Source organism: Diceros bicornis, chromosome 1, assembly GCF_020826845.1.
Source record: "Diceros bicornis minor isolate mBicDic1 chromosome 1, mDicBic1.mat.cur, whole genome shotgun sequence".
Lineage (NCBI taxonomy): Eukaryota > Metazoa > Chordata > Mammalia > Perissodactyla > Rhinocerotidae > Diceros > Diceros bicornis.
In genome coordinates this window covers 32,262,113-32,286,760 of record NC_080740.1, presented here as the reverse complement: position 1 = coordinate 32,286,760, position 24,648 = coordinate 32,262,113, and the positions used below count along the sequence as shown (strand labels likewise).

The window sequence follows — 24,648 nt, the reverse complement described above, 5'->3', positions numbered from 1 at the left end:
ATCCTATGTCAATCACTAACTATACCTCAATCTGATCATCTATAAAATGGAAAAAATAATACAAACCTTCCTCAGGGATACTTATAAGTAAATTACTACAAGTGATTAAAAATTAACATGTCAAAAGCATGTACATATTTAATAAAATTTACTTTTTAAAAATAAATCTTTATGTAGTACAAATGGCTATCACCTTAGGAATGTGAGCCTGCATTCTATAGCCTTAATCCTATCCGCAGCTTCAGTTTTACTTTTTAGTAAAAGTCACCGTAACTGAGCCACAAGAAGTGCTGAAGGAAAGACAGTCTTGAAGTACTGAAGGAGTATAGTGACTTTTCTTTAAAGCATGTTCTTCTTCAACTGGGGTGTGTTTTGGGTGGTTTTTTTTTAAATCTATTTTTGGTGCTCAAGAAGTCTTCTGAAGTAAAAAGGTTTGGGAAGGAAAAAACTGATAAAAGTAGAGCCAGGATGCAGAGAATGGAAGAGTGGGGCATAAGGCATACATAGTTGTTGTTTGGTAGTTAGATTTATGAAGAAATATATACCGATGGGTGTAAAGCACACATATTGGAAGGTACCGTAGTGGCTACAGATTTTCTACTCCCCAGCCCAATTTACCTTTTTTCTTATTCCTTTGGGGAATTTCTCCCCCCAACTCTGTGTGGTTGTGGCGGTGGCACTGGTGTCAATAGTAGCAATGATACTGCTGTTGATTTTGTTGCTGCTACTACTGACAGGAAGATGAGATGAAAGTGCTAACCTCATCTGTTTGGCAAAGAAAGCTTCCCAAGAAAGCTTCGCAAGAAAGCAGCAGGCACTTCTATTGTAAATTTAGGCTTCTCCTCTGAGTCAGCGCTCTTAAAATGCTAGAGAGAGTATGGTCCCAATGTAAGAATACTATGAGAACAGAACTGAAAACTGTATAGGAGGTTATACAGAAAAGTAGAAAATTCAGAGGAGAGTTCTAAGTACTAGAAAGCATTTTATTTGTATAAGATTTAATAATATTCACTGAGATAGTAAAAATAACTCTCCTCAAGCTATATCTTGGGCAACAAATTTACGAAAGGAAAGGGAACCATTTCCCCCCAAATCCTTTGATAATATCAAAAGAGAAAACATTTTCTTAAGAAGCTAATACTAGATAAGGCTAATGGATAGGTCCAAGTGTAGGGTAAAGAAGACTGCAAAACCAGCTTCCTTTATTAAGTTACAGCGCATAATATATTGCATGTTCAAAGAGAGACAATTAGTCACAATACCCTTTCACTGAAAGATACTCTTTAAATACGTTGATCTAAAAAATGTATTACCAGAAAAAAATAAGTAGACCTTAAGTTTCATACAGGAATAATCAAATGCAGATAGAGTTATAAAACATTTTAACCAGTGTCAGCTCACTTGGTGCCCAGAGTTTCACAAATAAAGCTTGAAATTCATTTGCCAAAGCGCCAGTCTATGTAGCATTACATATCAGCTTTAAATTATTGTCTACCTAATAATACATCAGACTCCGCTGAATTCACTGACAGGTTAATTTTTGTGTCAATTAATTAAATGGCTACTTTAAAAAATTAAAATTAAAAAGCTTCCCCTCAATTACCACAGATACAGTGCCTAATTCTGCCTGTAGGCCTGCCAGGGCTAGTGATGATACACCCATTGTACCTGCCTCAAGTAATGACAAAGTAAAGAGCTTTCTCCAGATAAAGGAGACAGGGATTAGCTCTGGCAAAAGGAGAGCCCCTCACAGTGGAGGCAGTTGGGGGCCAGTGAAGGGGGGAAAGGAGAGACGATGTTATGAAATAATACCTGATGTTATAACATAATATTCTGATGAGATGTCCAGAAAAATGCTAAGTACAGTTATAAACCTGTCTCGAAAGAAAAGTTCTAGATGCAGTATCAGTTTCACATCTCATTTAAGAATAGTTTTTCATTACTTTAAAATTAAATGAAGCAGCATCTCTCAATCTCTCTCTCTCTCTACCTCTATACATATATGTATAAAACTAAGAGACTGTTTCTTAATAATTAAAAGCCTATTTATTATCAATTTAAACAAAAACTCTGTAAGGAACAATACCTAAATTACTTATAGTTCAAGTAAAACCATACTTATCATGTTTTGAAATTACTCTTCACTGAAACTCACAAATTGAAGTAAAACAGGCTCTCAGGTCACTTCCATCCCCTGCCCACTAAAGCACAGGCAAAGATATAAAAGGCAAGAATTGAGGTTTTGCTGATTGGTGTGACTCTGTCAAAAATTAACAGCTCTTGCAAATGACAGCCTATCTAGATGCTGCAGTAAGTTACGAATTAACAACTTTAACCAAAAAGCACATAACAGTTCTCCAAGCAAGGCTCTTGAAGGAGGCACTAAGGTAGAAAGATGGTCGATAAGGTTCTTGATGTCAGAAGAAATAAAGAGTATGACTCTGGGAAAATTACTTAACTTTACCTTAGCTCTCATTCTCTAGAGTGGTAAACAGGAGGACACTGGACTAGATAAAATCTTCATCTCAAAAATTCTGTGACCATTGTCCAACTCCCCAATCATTTGCATCGCATTGATTATTGATGAAACTCCCACAGAAGAGTCAGGTTGGCCACCAAAGTTACATCCCCTAAAGAGCTGAGTCACATTCTGCCTGAGGTGCACTCAGAACTTGATCCAATGGGAAAGTGAACCATAATGAGAGATGCCACTGGAACACTTTTTTGTTAATAATAGGTCATTAAAACAATAACCAAAAAAAACAACAAATGTTGGAGAGGATGTGGAGAAACAGGAACCCTCATACACAGCTGGTGGGAATGCAAACTGGTGCAGCCTCTATGGAAAACGGTATGGAGATTTCTCAAAGAATTAAAAATAGGGATGCCCTATGATCCAGCTATCCCACTACTGGGAATCTATCCAACCAACCTGAAATCAACAATCCAAAGAGGCTTATGCACCCCTATGTTCATTGCAGCATTATTCACTATAGCCAAAAAGTGGAAGCAACCTAAGTGTCCCTCGACTGACAACTGGATCAAGAAGATGTGGTATATATATACAATGGAATACTACTCAGCCATAAAAAAAGACAAAATCGTCCCATTTGCAACAACATGGATGGGCCTGGAGAGTATTATGTTAAGTGAAATAAGCCAGAAAGAGAAAGACAAACACTGTATGATCTCACTCATATGTGGAATATAAACCAACACATGGACAGAGAATTGTGGTTACCAGGGGCAATGGGGGTGGGGGGTGGGGGGTAGGCACAAGGGCTGAAGGGAGACATACATATAGTGATGGACAAACAAAAATGTACAACCCAAAATTTCACAGTCTTATAAACTATTAAAACATCAATAAAAAAATAATAAAAAAATTAAAAAAAAAAAACAATAACCAAATATCATTCCTCACAGACTTCTATAAATAAACCCAATCTAATAACATTCTTGGAAGGAACAATAAAAGTGATTATTTGGCCCTGCAGGAACTGTCAGATACTCATTCAAATCAGGAGGCAATAAGAATCAAGAAAAAGATAACAATATTCATGCTTAAACTCCAGGCTGAGTGCCAAACATCTTCAGGACTACTTATGCAAAGCAGCCATGAAATTTGAAGGGATTTTGTGAGAAATAACTGCAGGGGAATTATAACCCCAGAGAAGATTGTCTCCTGAAAAAAATTTCTATCCTGTTGATGACTCCATAAGGTAAATGAAATACTGCAAATACCAATATGTCCTTCATAAAAGGAATGTATTTATAAATACAAATAACTTAGTCTTTTGCAGATGTTGATTTTCTGGGGAGAATGAAGGATACACAGTTTCTATTCCCATCAGGATATAAACTTTAAGTATTAAAATAGTTCTAAATGATTTATTTTAGCAATTGGTTTCCTCAAAATGACAAATCATTTTAAAGTATTCACTGCCTAGCAACCTGGTTTGTCATGCTTTTTTCTTTGATACTTGCATATTAAGAATATTTATTAAAAGAAAGACAGCCTCCTTGTTAAATCAAGCATTTTCATATTCTGAAACAACGAAATTGGAAATCAAACATGCAAAAGGAATGATTATTAAGATTTTGTCTTAAAATAACAATGCTAAAGAAATCTATATTAACAGAATAGAATTCGGTGAAATCTGGGTTGTAAAATGTCCTTTCATTCTTCTTGTTTTCTTCACTCTGTATCTCTTAAATAAGATGATGTCTTCAGGGAAACAAGATCCAATCAGGAGGCTATAATCAGCTCCCTTCCTGTTCAATATCTAAATACAATTCATGTTCCATGGTGCTTTTCTCAGATGTATGAGCAAAATGGCTGAAGATATTCCTTTTATAAATTACCCAGTAGTGTAAGATGCATACCAACCAGTTTCCTCATGCGACTTCACTGACTCAACAATTGAAGGGCTGATAGACTTTGCTCAGTAAACAACTGTATATCTCAGTTTTTTGAAAAATGGCACTATTATGAGTTAAATTATCAAGACTCATCTTAACTGAGATTCTGCTTTTAAATCAATTAAGGGACATAATACTAAAGCAGCAAATTTATCTTCTTTGCTTAAACTAAGAAATTATAAGATAGAATACATTATAATGAGAGTGAAAGCATTATTTGATTAGAGGTCTCTATATCTAGTAATCAAGGCAATTACCCACTTCAGACACACTCTCACAAACTCCCTAGCTCATTACTCTATTTAACAAATTATTTTGATCAGTTCAAAATAACCCCTTTGCCCTTTCCTGCATAAGCTGCAGGTGTCCTCCTCACAGTAGCTTCCCCATCATTCCTCTCTCTCCCCTCTCTGCCTCCAATTTTCCCTTCTTTTCTTTTCCCTCTCTCCCTTACCATAACAAATGTTTATAAATATTAGCTATTATTACTTTGGTTTTACTAATATTGACAAGGACATTTGTGCTGTTTCCATCTTTTGGCTACTAGGAACAGTGCTTCTAGAACAGGCATACACATGTACTTGAGTACCTGTTTCCAACCCTTTCAGGGATATACCTAGGAGTGGAATTGCTGGGTCATATGGTAATTCTACACTGAACTGTTTGAGGAACAGCCAAACTGTTTTCCACAGTGGCTGAATCATTTTACATTCCCACCAGAATGTACGAGGCTTCCAATTTCTCCACATCCTCGCCAACACTTATTTTTCGTTTTTCTGATTACAGCCATCCTAGTGGGTATGAAGTGCTGCTTGCCTTCCTTTTATAAGGATATTTTCACTGGATATAGAATTCAAAGTTGATGGCTTTTCTTTTTCTTTCAGCACTCTGTCTTCTGGTCTCCACTCTTTCTGGTGTGGAAGTGAGCTGTAATTCATGTCACTATTCTCCTACACATATGTGTCTTTTTTCTCTGACTGCCTTTATAATAAACTAGCATAAAAATAGACATAATTTTTTAAAATTTATCCTGTTTGGGGTTTGTTAAATTCCATGGATTTGTGAGTTGAAAGTGTTGGAAAACACTTGACCATTGTCTCTTCAAATATGTTTTCTACTCCCATTTCTTCCCTCCTCTCCTTCATAGATTCTAATTACATGTATGCTAGCAGACTGTTATCTTTTTTTCTCTTTTTGTTTCAGTTTGGATACTTTCTATCAACCTTTCTTCACATCTCACTGATCTTTTCCTCTCTGTGTCCAGTCTACTAACAAGTCCATCCAATGAATTCCTCAGTTCTGACATTATTTTTTGCATTTCCAGAATTTCCATTTTTTATAGCACCCACATGTCTGCTAAAATTCACTATCTTTTAATACACATTGTCCATCTTTTCCATTAGATCCCTTAGCATTTATGTAATAGCTATAGTAAAGACATTGTCTGATAATTCCAATATCTGGGCCATCTCTGAGTGCTTATTTTCTTAGCTGTAGGTCACATTTCTCACTTTTTAGGGTGTCATATAATCTTTGATTGTGTGCCAGATGGTTTGTATAAAAGAAAAGTAGAGTGAATTCAATAATATTTACCTCAAGAAAGCAGCACACATACTCCTCTTGCTGTCAAGCTGCTAGAGGTAGGGTTGCAGTTAATAAGTTAGCTTTTGCTGCAGCTTTCCTTTGAATCAGTTCACCACCAGCTTCAAATATTTTGAGCTAGATCAGGAGTTTTCCTTCAGCTAGGAAGCGAACCTGAACCCCGGCAAGAGTCCAGCATCCTGTCTATGCTTCAGAGCCAATCCACCAACTTTAGGAACTATGGGAGCTCTCTCCAAGCTCTGCTGCCTCTTTGAGGGGAAGAGTTGGGGGGCTAAGGAGTTCTCTTTGCTCTCCAGTCACACCCACTACTTTATGTATCTAAGAAGATAACTTTCAGCCCTATTATCCCCTCCCTAGCCTTTGGAGGGCCATGGCTGTGTAGTTTGTGAAGACCCAGAATTCCTTGCAGAGAATCAACCTGGGAGGGAGTTCTTATTTTCTTTTGTCAGTGAAAATCCACAGTGCTTAGTTCTCTGCCCGAACTCCAAATGCCTCTCCACACCTCCACCTCCCACAACACGGTACTACCTTTTTGGTGTGGAGAGGATTGCATTTGGAATGTCTTTCTCAAGTCTGTCTCTCTGACCTCCAGCTCCACTTAGTGAAGACCCTTGAGTAAGAGCCAGTGAGTGGATGCTGTCTCGCTCTGTGAGTCAGGCTCTCCAGATTGTAATGTCACATCAGCCTACACATTATCATTACAAATTTGTTCAAAGCTTGTTGAAGTGATTTCTCCTTCTTCCCCTCAGTGGAAGATTACTCTTATCATACAGTTCCACCAAGGATGGAAGTAGTCATGGGTCTTTGTTTCCTCCTATGGAAGGGTTGTCACTTTCTGGACTTTGGTTCATTTAGATTTCTTTCTGTCCTCAGCTTTCTGATGAGTATTTTTGTTAACTATTATTTTGTGGCTTATCTGCCTTATTTTGGTTATGAAGTAAGAATGATGGTCTCTTGTGACTTTCCATATCCAAATTGGATGCAGAATTCATATGCATTTTATTAAGACAAGTAATCTACCAGTTATCATTTTATTTAACTTAATTCACAAACCAAGAAAATACAAAGACACAATTTAAGGTTTTCAGTATGACAAAGAAAAAGGCCATTAATTTATCAAAGGTTACAGAGTTGAATTTGACTACCATTTTCTAAAGCAGTCAGTTAACACAAAAGGCCTTTAGCATTAAAGCCTATATTCCTCAGAAGACCAATTAAAGGGTTAAAGGTCCACACATCTCAAAAGTTTTGATTCTTGCTATTTTGTTTTGTTTTGTTGTTTTCTTTTGTTGATTGCTTTTGGGGGGTAGGAGAGATGAGTTTTATTGGTTTTGTATTTGCTGCAGAGGACCTCACAAGGATACTATAAAGACTACTATGTACATATTTCATTTTTGCAAATGTTTTAAGTTTCCAACTTTATCTAAAAAGTCTCCTGAATGGTTTTACTGTTTAGTATTCTCATACTGCACATGAGTCAATAATCTTCTTATCTGTTCAAAGCTCCTTTTGTTACCGAAACTAGTAATTGGGAACATTTGGAATTTCAAGGCCTCGGTCAAGATTTTATTTATTAGAATGGAATCAGAAACTGCAGAACCTAAAAGAAAATCCTAAGACTTAATAAAAGAATAGAAAATGATAAATTTTAAAGAAAGGAATGTAGTGCTTATAATATTGTCACTTCTAATATCAGCAAATAAAATCCAACTGAGAGACCTGTTTTAGAAAGAAGTCAATCAGGTTCTAAGCATTTGTCTCACCCTCGGCCCCTGTGAGAGAAACTGCCACACTCTGGGATTGTTGGTCCTGCCTGCCTGAGAATGAAGTCAACACAACAGAAGGTAGACCTCAGAAATGAAGACAGACAAATTCTTGATGACATAGTTTGAATTTCTGATATATACAGTTAACATGAGTGGATAACCTCTCTTTTTTACTCTAACTAATCTGCCTTGATTGACTGTTACATAGAACTAATACAGTAGGCTTTCCTAGATTTCCAATAAGCAATTACAAATGTCACAATTGTCACTAACAAAATAATACACTAACTTACATTTTTATGTTGTGGACACATTTACTTTTAATAGGAAAACAAATCTTTTAATCTTGAAATATATTAACATAAAAATAAAAATTCTTTGTAAAATAAACACTTATTATGTTGTGATAATTACTCTTATTTCCATTAATTTAACAGTTTCAGCATATGACATACAAAATAACTGCTCAACATGATTGGGAAAACCCTAGTATAGAGGGTTATCAATAGATGTTACACTACAAAAGTTTCAGTAGTCCCACAGATTTGCGAACTGCCCAGTTAAACAAATTTAAACAGATTTATTAAATATCATATGTCTCAGAGCCTTAATAATGCATTAGTACAAGCATTTTTTTTTTTGAGGATATATAATTCTGCAAAATTCACTTCAGAGAATGCTGTTACAAAGCTTTCATGAGGGGATAGGAGAAGAAACCTTCTCTTTCATTTTACATCAGTCATAGCTTTTTCTTGGATATTATAATCACATATAACAGCTTCAAATTAACTAATTCAAGCTCCTCTCTTTATGGCCACAATCTCCTATCCATCAGTTTGCTTTCAACCAGTTCCACTATAGCCATTGTTCAATCTCACTAGAACTCTAAGGCTTTCAGTCTGCTAATTCCTCCCAAGCAATCACCTTCTCTTCTCTTTTCTCTTTAAATAACTGAGATGCCATGATACATCATTTCAATGACACTCTTGCCAATATTCTAAACTCCCTTGCTGTCTTGTCTCTTAGTTGCACTCATGTAGCAAACCCCAACCCTGGATGGATCCAACTATCTGCTCTCTCTGAGCTTGCACTCAAGCAACTCACCACTGCTGGAGAGAATCACATGATTATTTAACTTCAAGTGGGCCTTATTTATCTGACAATACTACCACTTTTCTCTGGCCAACTCACTTCTTACTCTCTGACTGTTGTCAACCATTTCAAACCTTTCCCACTTTTCTTGTGCCTCAAACCGCCTTATTCTACCCCCTTCAACTTCTTTAGAAAGAAACTACAGGCCAGGAACCCCTTCATCTCGCCTTTTCTAGCCTACAAATCCATTCCTTCTCTTCCCATTCTAACCTCCTTCCCCAACTGGAAACATGGAGCTTTCTCTCTCCCATCTAAGGATGACCACTCTACTTGTACTTTGGATCTCATCCCCTCCTGTCCTTCCAAGAACCTTACGTCTTATGAAAATCTAATAGATCTCTCTTTGATGTACTGTCTATCATTCCTTCTCAACTTGTTCTTTCCTATCCCATCAGCTTTTCTATATATGTAAGTTGCTCTCATAGGAAAAAAAGGAGGAGAGGTAGTAAGAAAGAAAGAATGAAGAAGGGTAGGGAGGGAGGAATGAAGAGAGAAAGAGACGAACCTCTCGCTTCACCACACATTCTGTTCCAGCTACTAATTGCTCTTTATAAACAAAATTCCTAAAAGTTATCTATGCTCACTGTCTCCATTTTTCTCTCCTCCCATTCATTCCTCAATCTGCTCGCATTTAGCTTTCATCTCATCACTCCACCAAAGCAGATGTTTTTAAGAAACCAACAAACTCCATTTTCCTAATGCAACAGACACATTTCTCACTTATCTTATTTGATGTGGGAGAATTCTACTCTACTAACCATGTACTCCTACACGAAACATTTATTGCCCTGACTCACTCTCCTCCAACCTCTCAGACTACACACTCAGTTTCCTTAGCAGGCTCACCCTCCTCTACCAGGCCATTTAATGTCAATGTGCTTCTAACCTCTATTGGTTTCAGGTCTCTTCTTTTATTATTATATACTTCCTCCCCAGGTAATATTTTATATGTCCCAACTTTAATTACCACATAAACCAAGCCCATTCAAAATTTAAATCTCCAACTCAGACTTTTCCATTGAACAACAAACGTGTGCCTGGAAACATCCATGTGACTTCTCTACTTGGATATCACAAAGACAGGTAAAAGTCAATATATTTAACACTGAACTCATAACTCCCAAAGCTGGCCTTTTTTCAGAGTTTCCAATTTCAATGAACGGTACTAATCACCCTGTTATATAAGCCAGGGTGGGAGCCCAAACACGCACTCACAATATAAAGTAAACTTCAAGGGGGCAGAGAGCTTTATCAGTTTTTATAAATACTATCTATTAATGATGTGTTTAAGCAAAACAGTGGCTATTAAATATCATTTACATAATAAATAAAATAGAGTATAATTACTCAAACTACTGTTTTGTGCTAAAGAACCTCAAAGGACTCTTAAGAAAGAAAGAAAACCAATGGACTCAATTTAACCAAAGTCATTTCAATTATAGGTAACATTCTAACTCATATTGACTTTAGGAAATCTGCAGTTACCATTATTTACGTTTTAGGAAACTCTCAAAAACATGAGAAAAATATCTTGGGAATTAAAAGATTTTTCCCTTTAGCATTTTTCAAAGAAATTGATTTTACCAATGATTTTGATTTGAAAACCTCATAATTGTGTTTATAAATAGCTCAAACTTTTGGTACAAAGAACATTTAACTTATTAAAAACAGGTTCAAGAATAGCATAACATGTATCCAGAAATAAAAATGTATTATTTAATCAGACTTTCCCAATTAAAGTTAAATACCACCTCCAGTCAGTGCTTAGTTTTTATCAACATGAAGCCAAGATAGAAATCTCTGGACCAGTTCTCTATTTCTATATAATAGGCTCTAATCTGCTTAAGTTAATGAAGCACCCATTGGATATACTGGTATTTTTCAAAGTTCATTAACTATTTCATCAATAGGCAATAAGCAGAGTAGAAACAACAAGAAAGGAACAGCATACTAAACTACTGGCCCACAGCAATCAATGCATAACTCCAAATATCAGACTTATAATCAGGAAGATCTTTGATTAGGTGACATCATCCAAATCACAATTTTTCATCTGAAAATTAAGAATGGATAATTACCAAGTAACCATATCAAATGTTTCACAAAATTATTAAAAGCACAATAATGGCCATTATTAATTAAAATGGAATTTTTTATTAAGCAGAATTATTACATTGAACAAAAAGTTTCAAGATTGAGAATCTGAACATTCCCTAAATCTCTTTGCTCCTACTGAATTCTCCAGGGATTTTACAACTAGCCTTGGCCATCTCTGTCCTTAGAGAGAAGAATACCTCAATCTATACCTATTGGAAATGCTCACAGGAAAAATAATAACAAAGAAAGTATAGTCTTGAAACATGAATCTTATTTTCATCCATCAGCCTGAGGTAAAGGCTCTATATAGGTCTGACTACAGAGCTGACTGAACCCCCAAAATAAAGCCTCTCTAAAAAGGTTTCCTGTAGTTATCTCATTCAGAGAAAAACCTCATGAAGGTTCCAATAAAAGTATCTGAAAAGTTATGAATGGTGCCTAAAATTTTATTCCTGATGAGTTTTTGGTCTCACAATATTCTTTTTGGCTCTGATTATATTTTTTCTGACTCAAGAGATAACTGGAGTAAAAAACTGATTTCTTGAAACAGAAGTGACAGCTCTGAAAACGGAGAGCTTCTATCTTATTAAGAGAATGGCCATAGGGAATACATATTCTTATCTATGTCTTGACTAAATTTCCCTATGTTCACACGATATACACATAATTATAACTTTTAAAGGAACCATGATTGTTCTTCACTATCTTCAGTGCTTTGTCAAGCTAGCTCCCCTATATCAAAATCTACACTGTAAATATTCCCTCCTTGACAAGCACGAACTTCCTACCTTATGAGCGGCTACAATGTGTTTTATCTGAGATTCAGAAAACTTTATGGAGAAGAAAATTTTCCTGTAAAAGGGGAGAAAAGCTGACACTAATATTTATAATGTCTTGAAGTAATCAGATGGACTTACAACTTCCCAGGATGGGTAAGGAAAAAAAGTTGTCTAGAGCCTGCTCAAGACCAGCTGCTATGCTCAAAGGCACATAGCAAGTTTAGTAGATATTTCTTATAGATCTGAGAGAATTAGAACAATACTCTATAGGTGTAGGGCATTTGATTCTAGTAAATACTTTCATGACCTTAGACACTGCAAAAATTCTTCCAGAGCCTCAAAACACCATGTAGCCATATTCAATCAGAGTTTCTCAGAAGACAGTTTCTCACTCCACAGAGAGCATTTAAACCCCCTTAACTCATGATAAGCTCACAATTCACATTTAAAATGCAAACAGTGTAGGGGCCGGCCCGGTGGCGCAAGCAGTTAAGTGCGCGCGCTCCGCTGCGGCGGCCCGGGGTTCGCTGGTTCGGATCCCGGGCGCGCACCGACGCACTGCTTGGTAAGCCATGATGTGGCGGCGTCCCATATAAAGTGGAGGAAGATGGGCACCGATGTTAGCCCAGGGCCGTCTTCCTCAGCAAAAAAGGAGGAGGATTGGCGGATGTTAGCTCAGGGCTGATCTCCTCACAAAAAAAAAAAAAAAAAATGCAAACAGTGTAAAGAACTTTATTTCTAACTGATGTGAAAGTGAAAGAAGACAGGTATTACTTTTTCTAATCTTCAATATACGGAAAAAATATCAATGATTTTCTGACCATAGTTTTAGTCAATGATATTATATGGTTAGTTTGTATTTCTAACTAGAATACCTTTGCATAGCTACATTTTCTTCCAAGTAAAATTCTGATCTTTTATCAGTACTTCTCAAATTGTAGTATAATATCTGTATAACTGACTGACAGATATATGATATTTTCAATTGAAATAATACCAAGAGAAACAACAATTCAATAAAGGATAAATCTTAATTAAACAATAATTCTCAACAAAGGATAAAGAAAAAAGGTTATCTCACTAAAAATACTTTTTTTATTTTAAGAAAAGAATCTGGGGGCCGGCCAGCAGCGCAAGCAGTTAAGTGCGCGTGCTCCGCTTCAGCGGCCCGGGGTTCGCCGGTTCGGATCCCAGGCACGCACTGACACACCGCTTGTTAAGCCACGCTGTGGCAGCGTCCCATATAAAGTAAAGGAAGATGGGCACGGATGTTAGCTCAGGGCCAATCTTCCTCAAGAAAAAAAGGGAGGATTGGCATCAGATGTTACCTCAGAGCTAGTCCTCCTCACAAAAAAAAAAAAAAAAGGAATCTGGAATTTTCCTCTCGTTAAAAACACAAAAGAAAAACAAACAAAAAAACACCAGATACAGTATGAAAGAATTATCAAAAGTACCCTAGCCTACTTCTCTCTGCTTCATCTGATAAAATATAGCAGATTAAGTTAACAGAGGAAAATTATACAAGAACAGTAGATAATTAGGACATACTTTGTCAATGGGTAAAAGACCAATGACACCCACAATGATTAATCTCAACATTGGTACAGTTGTCTAACTAAAGTATACTTTATTTCCACATACAGTTCTAAAATGCAAATCAGATAGCAACTGAAATGAGCTCTTTTCAGACAGGAAAATTATTAAGGTCAACACAATCTTTTGCTCCATATTCCAGCCCACTTTTTTCATTACCAACAATTTTTCACCCAAACTTTATCTTTTTTCTAAGCACCTATTCCACTACCACCTTTATTCCCCACTAATGGCCTCACCTCTCCTAGGAGGAAATAAAAATGATCAGTGGGAATTCCCTCAACTTTCTGTTCCTTCCCCATCCTCCCACTGAGAAATGGAACTCTTCCCTCCTGCATGGGTGAGGAGCCGTCTTCCTCCTGACCAGGCTCTCCTGCTCACTCTGCTCTTTCCCTGCATCCTCAGGGACTGGGGTCCATCATGGATTCTGCTCTCTCTTGTGGGCTCCCCCTGCGTTCTATTGGCTCTTTGTCTCCAATAACATAAATTTGCTGAAGTCTCTTCCATACTAAAAAAAAAAACAGATCAAACTAAACTTAAAATCTTATTTAATTCTCTCTGCCCACAGATCATAATCCTAACTTTTCCTTCCCTCCAAAACTTAGCTACTTGAAAGTGCTGCTAGGGGAAAAAAGGACAACAACTACATAACCATCTCCGCTTATTCCTTGCTATCCGCTTGCTTCTCATCTCACCAAAATTCTGATTTTGTCCTCCTCCCTACCTCAATATGACCTTAACGTCGCCAAACCCATTAGGCACTTTATTTCACTTTTCCACACAACATTTCCATGTTGACTATTTCTCTCTTTTCCCTAGGCTTCAGCGACATCACTGTCTCTTGGTTTTCCTCCTATATGTCTGGCTGCTCTACCTCATTCTCCTTTAAAGCATTTGCTTTCTTTGCCTGCCCCTTAAATGCTGGTCACGCAACATTCCTATCCTTGATTCTCCTCTCTTCTCCCTCCCTAGGTGAACACATTTATCTCCATCACTTCAATTACTATCTACATGCTGATGATTCCCAAAAGCTACATCTCTAGGCCAGACCACCAACTAGCACTCATCATCCTTCTGCCAATCTAGTCTACTTCTATGATCCTTATCTTTTGTGACTAGCATCAACGACTACAAAATTTCCAAGGCAGAAATCTAGGGGTGAGTCTTGATACTTCTTCTCCCTCATATCTATATCCAATCAGTCACCAAATTCAAAGGTTTATACGTATCTGTAAAATATCTCTAAAATCCATCCCCTTCTTTCAGTACCCCCTGACATGACTTGAGCTTACTCCTGGCTTGTTCTTTGCCACTGTTCTCTATATAGCCCCTAGAGTGCTCTTTGGAAAAATGTAAACCAGATCATTTCACTCTGCTGCTTAACATCTTTGAATGGCTCCCCCACTGAGTTCATGATGAAATCCCAATTCACACACAAAGGTTTTTCCACAATCCAACTCTAACGTACTTATTCAATCCCATCTCTCACCACTCTGCCTCTCGTGCCTACAGTATGATTATTTATAAATACTGAAGATTTAGAATGCACCATATTTTCTCTTGCCTGAGCAACACATGATGCTTCTTCCCTTTCCTGAAATACCATTCCATCCTTTTGGGTTTTTTTGCCTAGCCACCTCTTACTTCTTCTTTAGACCCAAAGCAGACATTCAAAATTCTACCCTGAGATCTAGCACCCCAAATATGGTGTATCCTTCTTATGTCATCTGATAGCACCCACCATTTACTCTCATAGAACTCATCACACTCTTGTTATAATTATCTGTTACCTTGTCTTTCACTAAATTGTGAGCTCCTTGAGGACCAAGACTTTATCTTCATTCAGCATTGTATACGAAGCTAGGACAGTGCGTATGGTATACTGCACCTTCCAAAATGGCCACAACAATATCTCCATGACACACACTTTTCTTATAAGAAAGACTTCAACACTTCTTCCATTGAGAGGCAGGGTCTATGTTCCCTCCACTTGAATTTGGGTGGGCATGTGACTATAGTGGAAGTGACACTACAACATGACTTCCAAAGCTAGGTCTTAACCCGGCTTCCTCCTAGTTCTCTTGGGACACACACTCTTGAACCTAGCCACCCCAAGCTATGAGGAAGCTCAAACAATCTACAGACAGACCCACAAGGAGATGAACAGAGCTCAGTTGAGCTCCCAGCCAGCAGCACCCAAATTGCCAGTCATGTGAGTGAACCATGGTGGAAGTGGATCCTATGGCCTCTAGTCCAACTGTTCCAACTGACAACACATGGAGCAGAAATGAGCCTTCCACACTGAACTCCTACCAAATGGACATTCATGAGCAAATTAAATGATGGTTGTTGTTTTAAGTCTCTAAGTTTTGCACTGATCTGTTACATAGCAATAGATGATCAGAACAGTGCCTGTCATATAGTACACAAACACAAACATACACACACTGTACACACTCACAACAAATACTTACACATATACACAAAGTTTGGTGAACCAAAGAATAAATTTCCCAAATCAAATCTACCCTACAAGTTGGATTTGGTAGATAGAACAGAGGACAACTTCTGAATATTCTAATTAGGATACTTAAATTATCTTAGCCTTCTTTATTATTAAAAAAACAGATACAGAAAATCAAAGGAAACATATAGTTTAAGGTAAATGCCCTTGTAACCACCACCCAGCTTGAGAAATAGAATTTTGCTCAATACTGCAGAAGGCCTCCACGTGACCTGTCCCAATCACAACCACCTGCATCCTTCCCTCCAAAGTAACCACTATCATGCCTTCTACAGTCAATACTTACTTGCATTATTTTTAGTCTTTAGTGTGTATCCCTAAAAACTACAGTTTAGTCTTGACCATTTAAAAAATTTTATTTAATGTATCTTTAAACGTCTTTTAATCTATAAGTTCCGTCTCCATCCTTATATTTTCCTTACAATTTAACTGTTTAAAAACCCAGCCATTTAACTCATAGAGTTTTCCACAGCCTGGATTTTGATGATTTCATACTCATGGGGCAGTCCAACATGTCCTCTGTCCTCTTTCCTACAAACTAGCAGCTAGGATCAGAGGCTAGGTCAGACTCAGATTCAACACATTTAGTGAGATCATGGTGGCATATATCAAGAGACAAATAATTTCCAGTTGTCTCTCTATTTGTGATGTCAGCAGCTGTTCATGCTCAATGTCTACAGGCACTAATTCCTTGGGTATTGCAAAATGGTGGTATTCTTCCAAATTTTCTATCACTTCTTTTCCATTTATTATTTGGAATATTTCTGTAAAAAGATGCTTCCCCTCATCTATCATTTGGTTAATCAGTAAGACAGTTCATATAGAAAAGGCAGGATAAACATTTCACTATTTTATATGAATATATTTTTAAAATTCAGAAAGTCTTTGAAACAAGAATTATAAACAAATTAAAGACAAATCTTAAAGATACTCATTAATGAATAATAATAATGATGGTGGTGACAATGATGAAGATAAAAATAATCAGAGCTAATACTATATAACAAACTTCTTAAAAGAGCTTTACATATATTAACTCATGTAATCTTCACAACAACTCTAGGAGGTTGGTACTCTTACTTTCTCTTTTTTACAGATGAAGACATTGAACACAGTTAATAAGTGGTTAAGGCAAGATAGAGGTTGGGTAACAGATCCCACAAACATTTAAAGGTGGTTCACAAATAAACATACAGATAGTCTCAAGTTCACTGATGTATTTCTACAGAATCTTACAGGATAATCTCCATTTAGCACCATAATATTTAGGTATGTGACAAAGAGAAAAATTCAGAAAGTGGATAATCAAGTACTGAATCTACACTAAATCTACCATCGTTATCTATAACTCTTTTAAATTATTTTCCTTGGTCATCTTTAATTTCCCATCTTTCTCTGCATAAGAAGTTTTAATTCAAGTAGATGTTTTAAGTTTCTTTCTTCCCTCTAGTGTGTCCAAATTCCTAACATGAAATTCAATATACCTAAGGTCTTTTTGTGCCTTAAGAAAAGCCATATTTTCTTTTGCTGACTTAAGAAAATTCATATTTACTTTTCTGGCTTAAAAACAGTCATTCCATCTATAGCTTCAAATAAAACTAGTATATTATGGCATCTTATTGCATTGATATAAACTATAACTATGTTATTAAATATAAGATAAATTGTAATGACTATTTTACAAAGGTAACATGAGAAATTCTCTCTAAAAACTTTCACTGAAATAAAATTTTCTAAATGTCTGCTGAGATAGCTCCAGAGCTACCACATAAAGTAATAATCTCTGTATCAAAACAAAGTAGTTTAACTGGGTCTTTACAATTTAATGTATATAGATATTTGTCCTACCATTTACTCATGTTTACTTGTAAAAATTATTCTTCAGAAGCCCTTTTATTTGAATTACCAAAATACCATAATACTGTAAAAGATTTTAGAGATCAAGATACTTAAATTAGATACTGACTGGCACATTGTACATACTTCTCATTATTTTAAAACTTTTGCACAAGAGTGAACAAATTAAAATTATAAGAAAAACTGTATCAGAAAATGAATTCTTAGCAAAGAAATTTAACCAGCAAAGTACTCAAGCACACTGAATCATCTGACTAGTAAAGATTCTTGAAAAACTAAGTGTAAATAAAACTTTTTAAGGAACTACATTCAAATCTGCTGGAAATAACTTTGATTCTAGAGCTTATCCTTAAATTCCCTTAACTGTAACAAAAAGCAATATTACTTAAATAATATATGATATGAAAAATTAGCAAAAACTCCTTATTTTGAACGCATGTTGAAAAGATATGAAGAAATGAAGCAAAACAGAAGTCATATAGATTTAATACAAATCATTTGGCCTGAATACTAATCAGAATGCATCAAAGAGTAAGAAAGTGCTTTCTTAACCAGTTTTTCTTTTACATAAACTATGCTTACACAAACCAGGACAGAAAAAAAACGTACAAGTACACAGATTAAAAATCATCTAGCTAGTCTACATGAGAACTATTACAATTTTATACTTACTTCTGCCTTCAACAGGCACATCCCAGTTAATTAAAATCACTTGGTGGATTAATGCAGGAATATAATTTCACCAGAAATACAACATATAGTTCTCTTAATAAGACATTTGAAGCAGATTTAAATGAGAAATCTGTGTGGGATGGCCATTTGTGATTAGCTAACTGGAATATTAACTCAAGTACAGTTATTACATTTACCAAATAATTAACAATAATTTTTCATTTAAGACTTAATATTTTCACTTTCTTCATACTGAAGATAAACTGAGTGTACTAATGAAGAATGTGAATCTTCTCAAATACGGAAAATTAAATATGAGTCATCAAAAGAAACACAGGATATTCTACTGTATAGAATTATCTCAAACATAGAGAAAATATTTAATATACTTTTGGACATTACATTATGAAATTGATATAATGTTCCATAAAAATGTACAAACTATTAGTAATATGTCTACAAACGCATTTTTCATACATAATTCTCATATCATTTCCTAAATATTTGTTACCGTTACTCAAGTTGCTGATAAATGTTTATTTTGGCATGTAATATTAAAAATAAATTTAAAATAAGCTAAAACTTTATTTAAAACATGCCTTTTTGGAAAAATATATATATTACTTAAAAAAAAATTCCCCCTAGCATTTTTGCTAAAAGAGCAATACAAAGATAAAAACAACAAGTTTCCAGCAATATTATATTGGTTGGCACATTTTTTCTGCCAAGGACCCGACAGGAAATATTTTAGGCTCAAAGGCCATATGGTCTCTGTCACCACTACTCAACTCTGCCGATGTAGCATTGCAGCATGAAAGCAGCCATAGACAATACATCAACAAATAAGTATAGCTGTGTTCGAATAAAACTTTATTTGTGGACACTAAAATCTGAATTTCATATAATTTTTACATATCACAAAGTATTGTCCTTCTTTTGATTTTTTTTTAATCATTTAAAAACGTGAGGGGCCGGCCCGGTGGCGTATCAGTTAAGTGTACGCGCTCCGCGTCGGCGGCCCAGCGTTCGCAGGTTCGGATCCCGGGCGCACACCAATGCACCACTTGTCAAGACGTCCTGTGGAGGTGTCCCATATAAAGTAGAGGAAGATGGACACGGATGTTAGCCAGGGCCTGTGAGTGTGACCTTACTTAAAAAAAGAAGTTTTGCAAATATAATTAATTAAGAATCTCAAAATGAGATTGTCTTGGATTATCCAGGTGGATCCTAAATCCAATGACAAAAGTCCTTATAAGAAGACAAACAGAAGAGGAAAAAACACAAAATAGAAGGCAATGAGAAGGAGATAGAAATTGGAGTGATGGGTCTACAAGTCAAGGAATGCCAAAGATTGCCAGTAGCCACAAGAAACTAGGAGGGAGGCATGGAACAATTCTTGCTCAGAGTCTCCAGAAGGAACCAACTCTGCATACACCTTGATTTGGGACTTCTGGCATCCAGAACTGTGAGAGAATAAATTTATGTTGTTTTTAAGCCACAAAGTTTGTGATAATTTGTTACAGCAGGCCTAGGATATTAATACACAGCTAACAAAGAATCACTGGATATTCTCCTTGTAAAGTAATCACCAAATACCCTGTAGTGTCAAAAAAAAAAAAAAATCACCCTTATATGAAGTCTATTAATCAGGAAAACTGGTTAAAACTTGCACTATTCTCATAAATTCCAATCAGTAAGATTATAATGTGCATATATGCACTTATTTATCTTTCATTTCCCACTTCAGTTTTAGGACCTTATCTCTGACTAGAACACCTTGCCCCAAAATCCACTGTCAGAAGTAGAGCTGCAGTCCCAAAGACAGTTTTTCTCAGCAGGAGCCCTGATAATTTCAGAAACCATACAGCAATATTTGCAGCTCAGCAGTGGCAAGGTCACAGGACTTTCTTCCTCTGGCTTCTCATTCACCTACAGTGCAGTAGCTGGAACACTGGCTAACTTTTTTATTTGCTTTTCTACCATCTATTTTCACACTAATTAGCACATGTGGTTTGAAGTTTCTTTTCACATTTTGGGGTCCAATATTGTTTCCAAAACTATGGTGCCAGCAAAGAAAGAAGGAATTTCAAAGGCAACCAATTCCCAAGACAAAAATAGGTTGACTGATATAAGTCTATGCAGATAGGGCATGTATTAAAAAGATTAACATGGAATAGAAGTATAAAAATTACTGGGCCATAGTCTTTATTCTATCACATTTTTTTCACAGAGAAGTCATATAATGAAACTGTTTTATAGAGCATCAGTGGTAGAAAGAACCTTGTAAGCTAGAGATTTTCTACTTCAACATTTTCACTTCATAATAGATGAGAAAATGGAGGTCAGAGGAGGTGAAATGATTTGCCCCACGACAAACAAATGATGACAAAGCTAACTCCTCCTTTACTTCCCTTTCCACTATAACATTTTGCCTAGATTACATCCAGAAAGTCAATCAAATGCTGGGCAACAGTCACTCATTCCAAAATTTAGGGAAGGGTGGGGGACGGCTCTAATCACACTGAAGTTGAATTGTTACATTGAAACAACTATTATATTCAAATTTACAACATTAAATATAAAATTATGGTTTATTTACACCTAAAAAATGATGCACTACTTTGAATACCACATCTGAAGAACATAATAAAAACAGAAATAAGCCAGTAAAATTTAATTAAAAGTAACTATAGGGCCAGCCCAGTGGCACAGCAGTTAAGTGCGTGTGTTCTGCGTTGGAGGCCCAGGGTTCGCAGGTTCAGATCCCGGACGCGCACCGACGCACTGCTTGCCAAGACATGCTGTGGTGGTGTCCCACATAAAGTAGAGGAAGATGGGCACGTATGTTAGCCCAGGGCCAGTCTTCCTCAGCAAAAAACAGGAGGATTGGCATCGGATGTTAACTCAGGGCTGATCTTCCTCTCAAAAAAAAAAAAAGAAAAAAAGTAACTATAAGACTGAAAAATGCTGCTAATATGAAGATACATGCATGCACATACACAAACTTATACACAGAAACATTTGGGACATGGAATGGTGAAAGGTTAGATATGACTGAAAACTACAAAATATTACTGACAGATAAAATGATCATTTTTTTTCATTAAAGATAAAACACTGAGATAGGGAGAGGCCTTTGAATAGAGACAGGAAAGTTTGGATCCACATTTCAGAAATGCTTCATTCAGTGGCTTATAAATTCACTAAATCTCAAAGTAGTTCAGTGAGAAGCAAAATGATTTTTTTTTACGTATCGTCAAAGACATGAACACAATTGAGAGTAACATCACTATTGCTAAAGTTTTAAGGGCTGTGTCTAAGAAGACAGCCATAATTTACCACTTAAAGTTTCTGTTGAAAAAAATACTGACCTGCTAATGCTGGTTAGTGGCTAACGCTGAAGGTAGTTAACATTCAGTGAGCATGAGCTATGTGCCAAGCCCCATGTGCCCGTACGTGCATTGCTCTGTACATCTAATCGTCTGTAACACTATATAGCAGGTCCTGTTATCCTCATTTTATAGATTAGAAAGCCAAAGTTTGGAGTGGTTAAATAACTTCTCCAAGGACAACAGTAACAAGTTCTTAGCCAGAATACTAAGGCCTACATTCCAACCTGTGATATAATCTAAATCAAATCATTTCTTCTCTTCCCTACACTGACTGAGCAGCAATAGGATAATTTATAGAACCAAAGGATTAACAACTAAAATTTTTTTAAATCAGCTTCACTGATCTAAGAATTATACATAGATTCAAAAAAATTACACATAAATTTTCTTGAGGCTTTAAAGGTACAAAAAAAAATCAAATAGCTAATTATGATATCTTAAAACTTGAGTAAAAATTCAGAATTTTCAAAAGAATAACTTACTTTGGAACTAAATGGCACTAATGAGATGTCTCATTTGGCCATATCTTAAAAAAGGGTTATCTTCACTAAGCAAATTATGTATTTCTGTCTTCTTACACAGCTTAAAATGAACATAATTTGACCTTATCTTGCCAAGTCAAGGCTGTAAGACTGTGTTTTGGAATTTCTTCCATCTGTATTTTGTACTAGTTTTTTTTTTCCAGATTCCTCCCTTGGTGTTAAAATATGGATTATCACCTCTTGCTACTGACAATGCCTGACTCCACTCCCCCGCCTCTCCTCCACCACCCCACACCTGCACTCACTATTTACCATTTGCTGATTCTAATCTACAGTACTCTGAGAAATCATGAAAATAAGTTCATTAGAAATGTTTCTAAAAAGAGTAAAAAGTTCTAAGATTCTTAAAGCTTATGGTCTTCATTATGTGAACTTAGCTACATTCATCTGTGAAATCCAAATAGATTATTTTTTCTCCTACTTCTAGTTTCAGAGTAGAGGTCTAAGAGAGAATGACCTATAGAGAAATTGGGTGTTATTCTACTTGTTTTTAAGTGTAAAACTATACCCGCATGCCTTAAATTTGGGTGGCATTTCCAGGCTTTTATTACCATCATGGCAAAAACGTACTGCCAAATCGAATGGTCTCTACTCAGTCTTCATTTTATCTGAGTTCTGTGGAAGGCAGAATTCTAAGATGGTCTCTAAGACTCCCACTCCTTGGTGTACACACCCTGCATGATCCCTGGGACAGTAAATATGATGATTTTACTCCCATGATTAGGTTATGTTATATGACACAGTTGACTTGAAGAAAGGGAGATTATTCTGAGTGTGCTTGACCTCACCAGGTAAGATCTTAAAAAAGACTGTCCTCTTCTGAAGGCAGAGATTCAAAGCATAAGAAAGATTCAGTGTGAGGAACATTCTCCGTTGCTGGAGGGGGCTACTTAGCAAGGTATTTTGACGGCCTCTGAGAGTTAAAGTGGCCTGCCAGTTGACAGCCAGCAAGGAAACAAGAACCTCAATCATACAACTGCAAGGAACTGAATTCTGCTACAAGCACATGAGCTCAAAGAGGACCCACAAGCTCCAGGTCAGAACACAGCCCAGTCAACACCTTAACTTTAATCTCATGAGACCCTGAACAAAGAATTCAGGAGTGCCATGCCTGGATTTCTGACCCACAGAACTGTGAACTAATAAAAGGGTCTCGTTTTAAGCCATTAAGTTTGTGGTAACTGGTTACACAGCATGGAAGACTAATACAAGCTCTCTCAGCATTTGCCTCTTACCAATTACTCCCTTCCTGAAATTCTTCTTTGTGCAGTATCTGTTCTCTTGGATCTCCTCTTTCCTCTCTCATCACTTCTTAGTCTCCTTTGTAAGCCTTATTTGCTCTACCCACCTGGTGTTCCCCAAGCTTCTGGTCTCAGTCTTTTCCTCATACTTCCTGTGCGAACTCTTTTGTTTTTTTAGCAAATGTTTGTTTAACAATTACGATGCTCCAGACACTAATCCAGGCTCTAGGGAGCTATCAGTGAAAGCAACAGAAAAAAATTTCCTGCTCCTGTGGAGTGTTCACAGATGACTCCTTACTCGGTGACAACCAAGACAGACGTGTCTCCTGTGTTCTAGATGCAAATGGCCAGCTCAACTTAATATTTTACCCTGCACTTTCAAATACATCTATATATACACCCACACTTCCCTCCCTCCCTCTCTTCCGGAGATGGCTTGCCTTCTCTTCAAGGCCAACTCCTCTACTTATCCCACGAAGCTCTTCCATTTCCTTTAGATCTCTCTCCATTAATTGTTCCCTTTAGCCCCTCTTTCATCTGAATCTTTAACATCCTCTTCTCTACTAATTCCTGTAAGCAATGTCAACTGTAATTCTATAAACGAAATTCTGCAACTGAAAGTCATGCTATTCTACATCTACTATTTCTGTAAGCAATGTCATCTCTCCCCTCCTTTTAAAACTAAAAACTAACTCTTTCTTGATCCTGTGTATCCTTCAAACTACCACATTATTACTCTTTCCCTGTTTATCCAAAACTCTCCTTAGTGTACATTTGCCAGCCCTGGTGGTCTAGTGGTTAAGATTCGGCCCTCTCACTGCCATGGCACAGTTCGTTTCCCGGTCAGGGAACCACACCACCCATCTGTCAGTTGTTATACTGTGTGGTTGCATGTTGCCATGATGCTGAAAGCCATGCCACCGGTATTTCAAATACCAGCAGGGTCACCCATGGTCAACAGATTTCAGCAAAGCTTCCAGACTAAGACAGGCGAGAAAGAAGGACCTAG

At 36.6% G+C, this 24,648-nt stretch overlaps 1 protein-coding gene across 13 annotated transcripts in view; it reads right to left on the bottom strand.

Annotated features, from left to right (window-relative positions):
- FER (FER tyrosine kinase) overlaps positions 1 to 24,648 on the bottom strand; it is a 438,558-nt gene that overhangs the window by 245,230 nt on the left and 168,680 nt on the right. Inside the window, exon 11 of one of the 13 annotated variants that reach the window (XM_058538267.1) lies at positions 19,358 to 19,541. The exons of the other annotated variants lie outside the window; for them this stretch is intronic. Coding sequence (XP_058394250.1) covers positions 19,452 to 19,541 — 90 coding nt within the window. The 3' untranslated portion in view covers positions 19,358 to 19,451. Of the gene's footprint in view, positions 1 to 19,357; positions 19,542 to 24,648 lie in introns of those variants that run through there. 13 annotated transcript variants of the gene reach the window in all.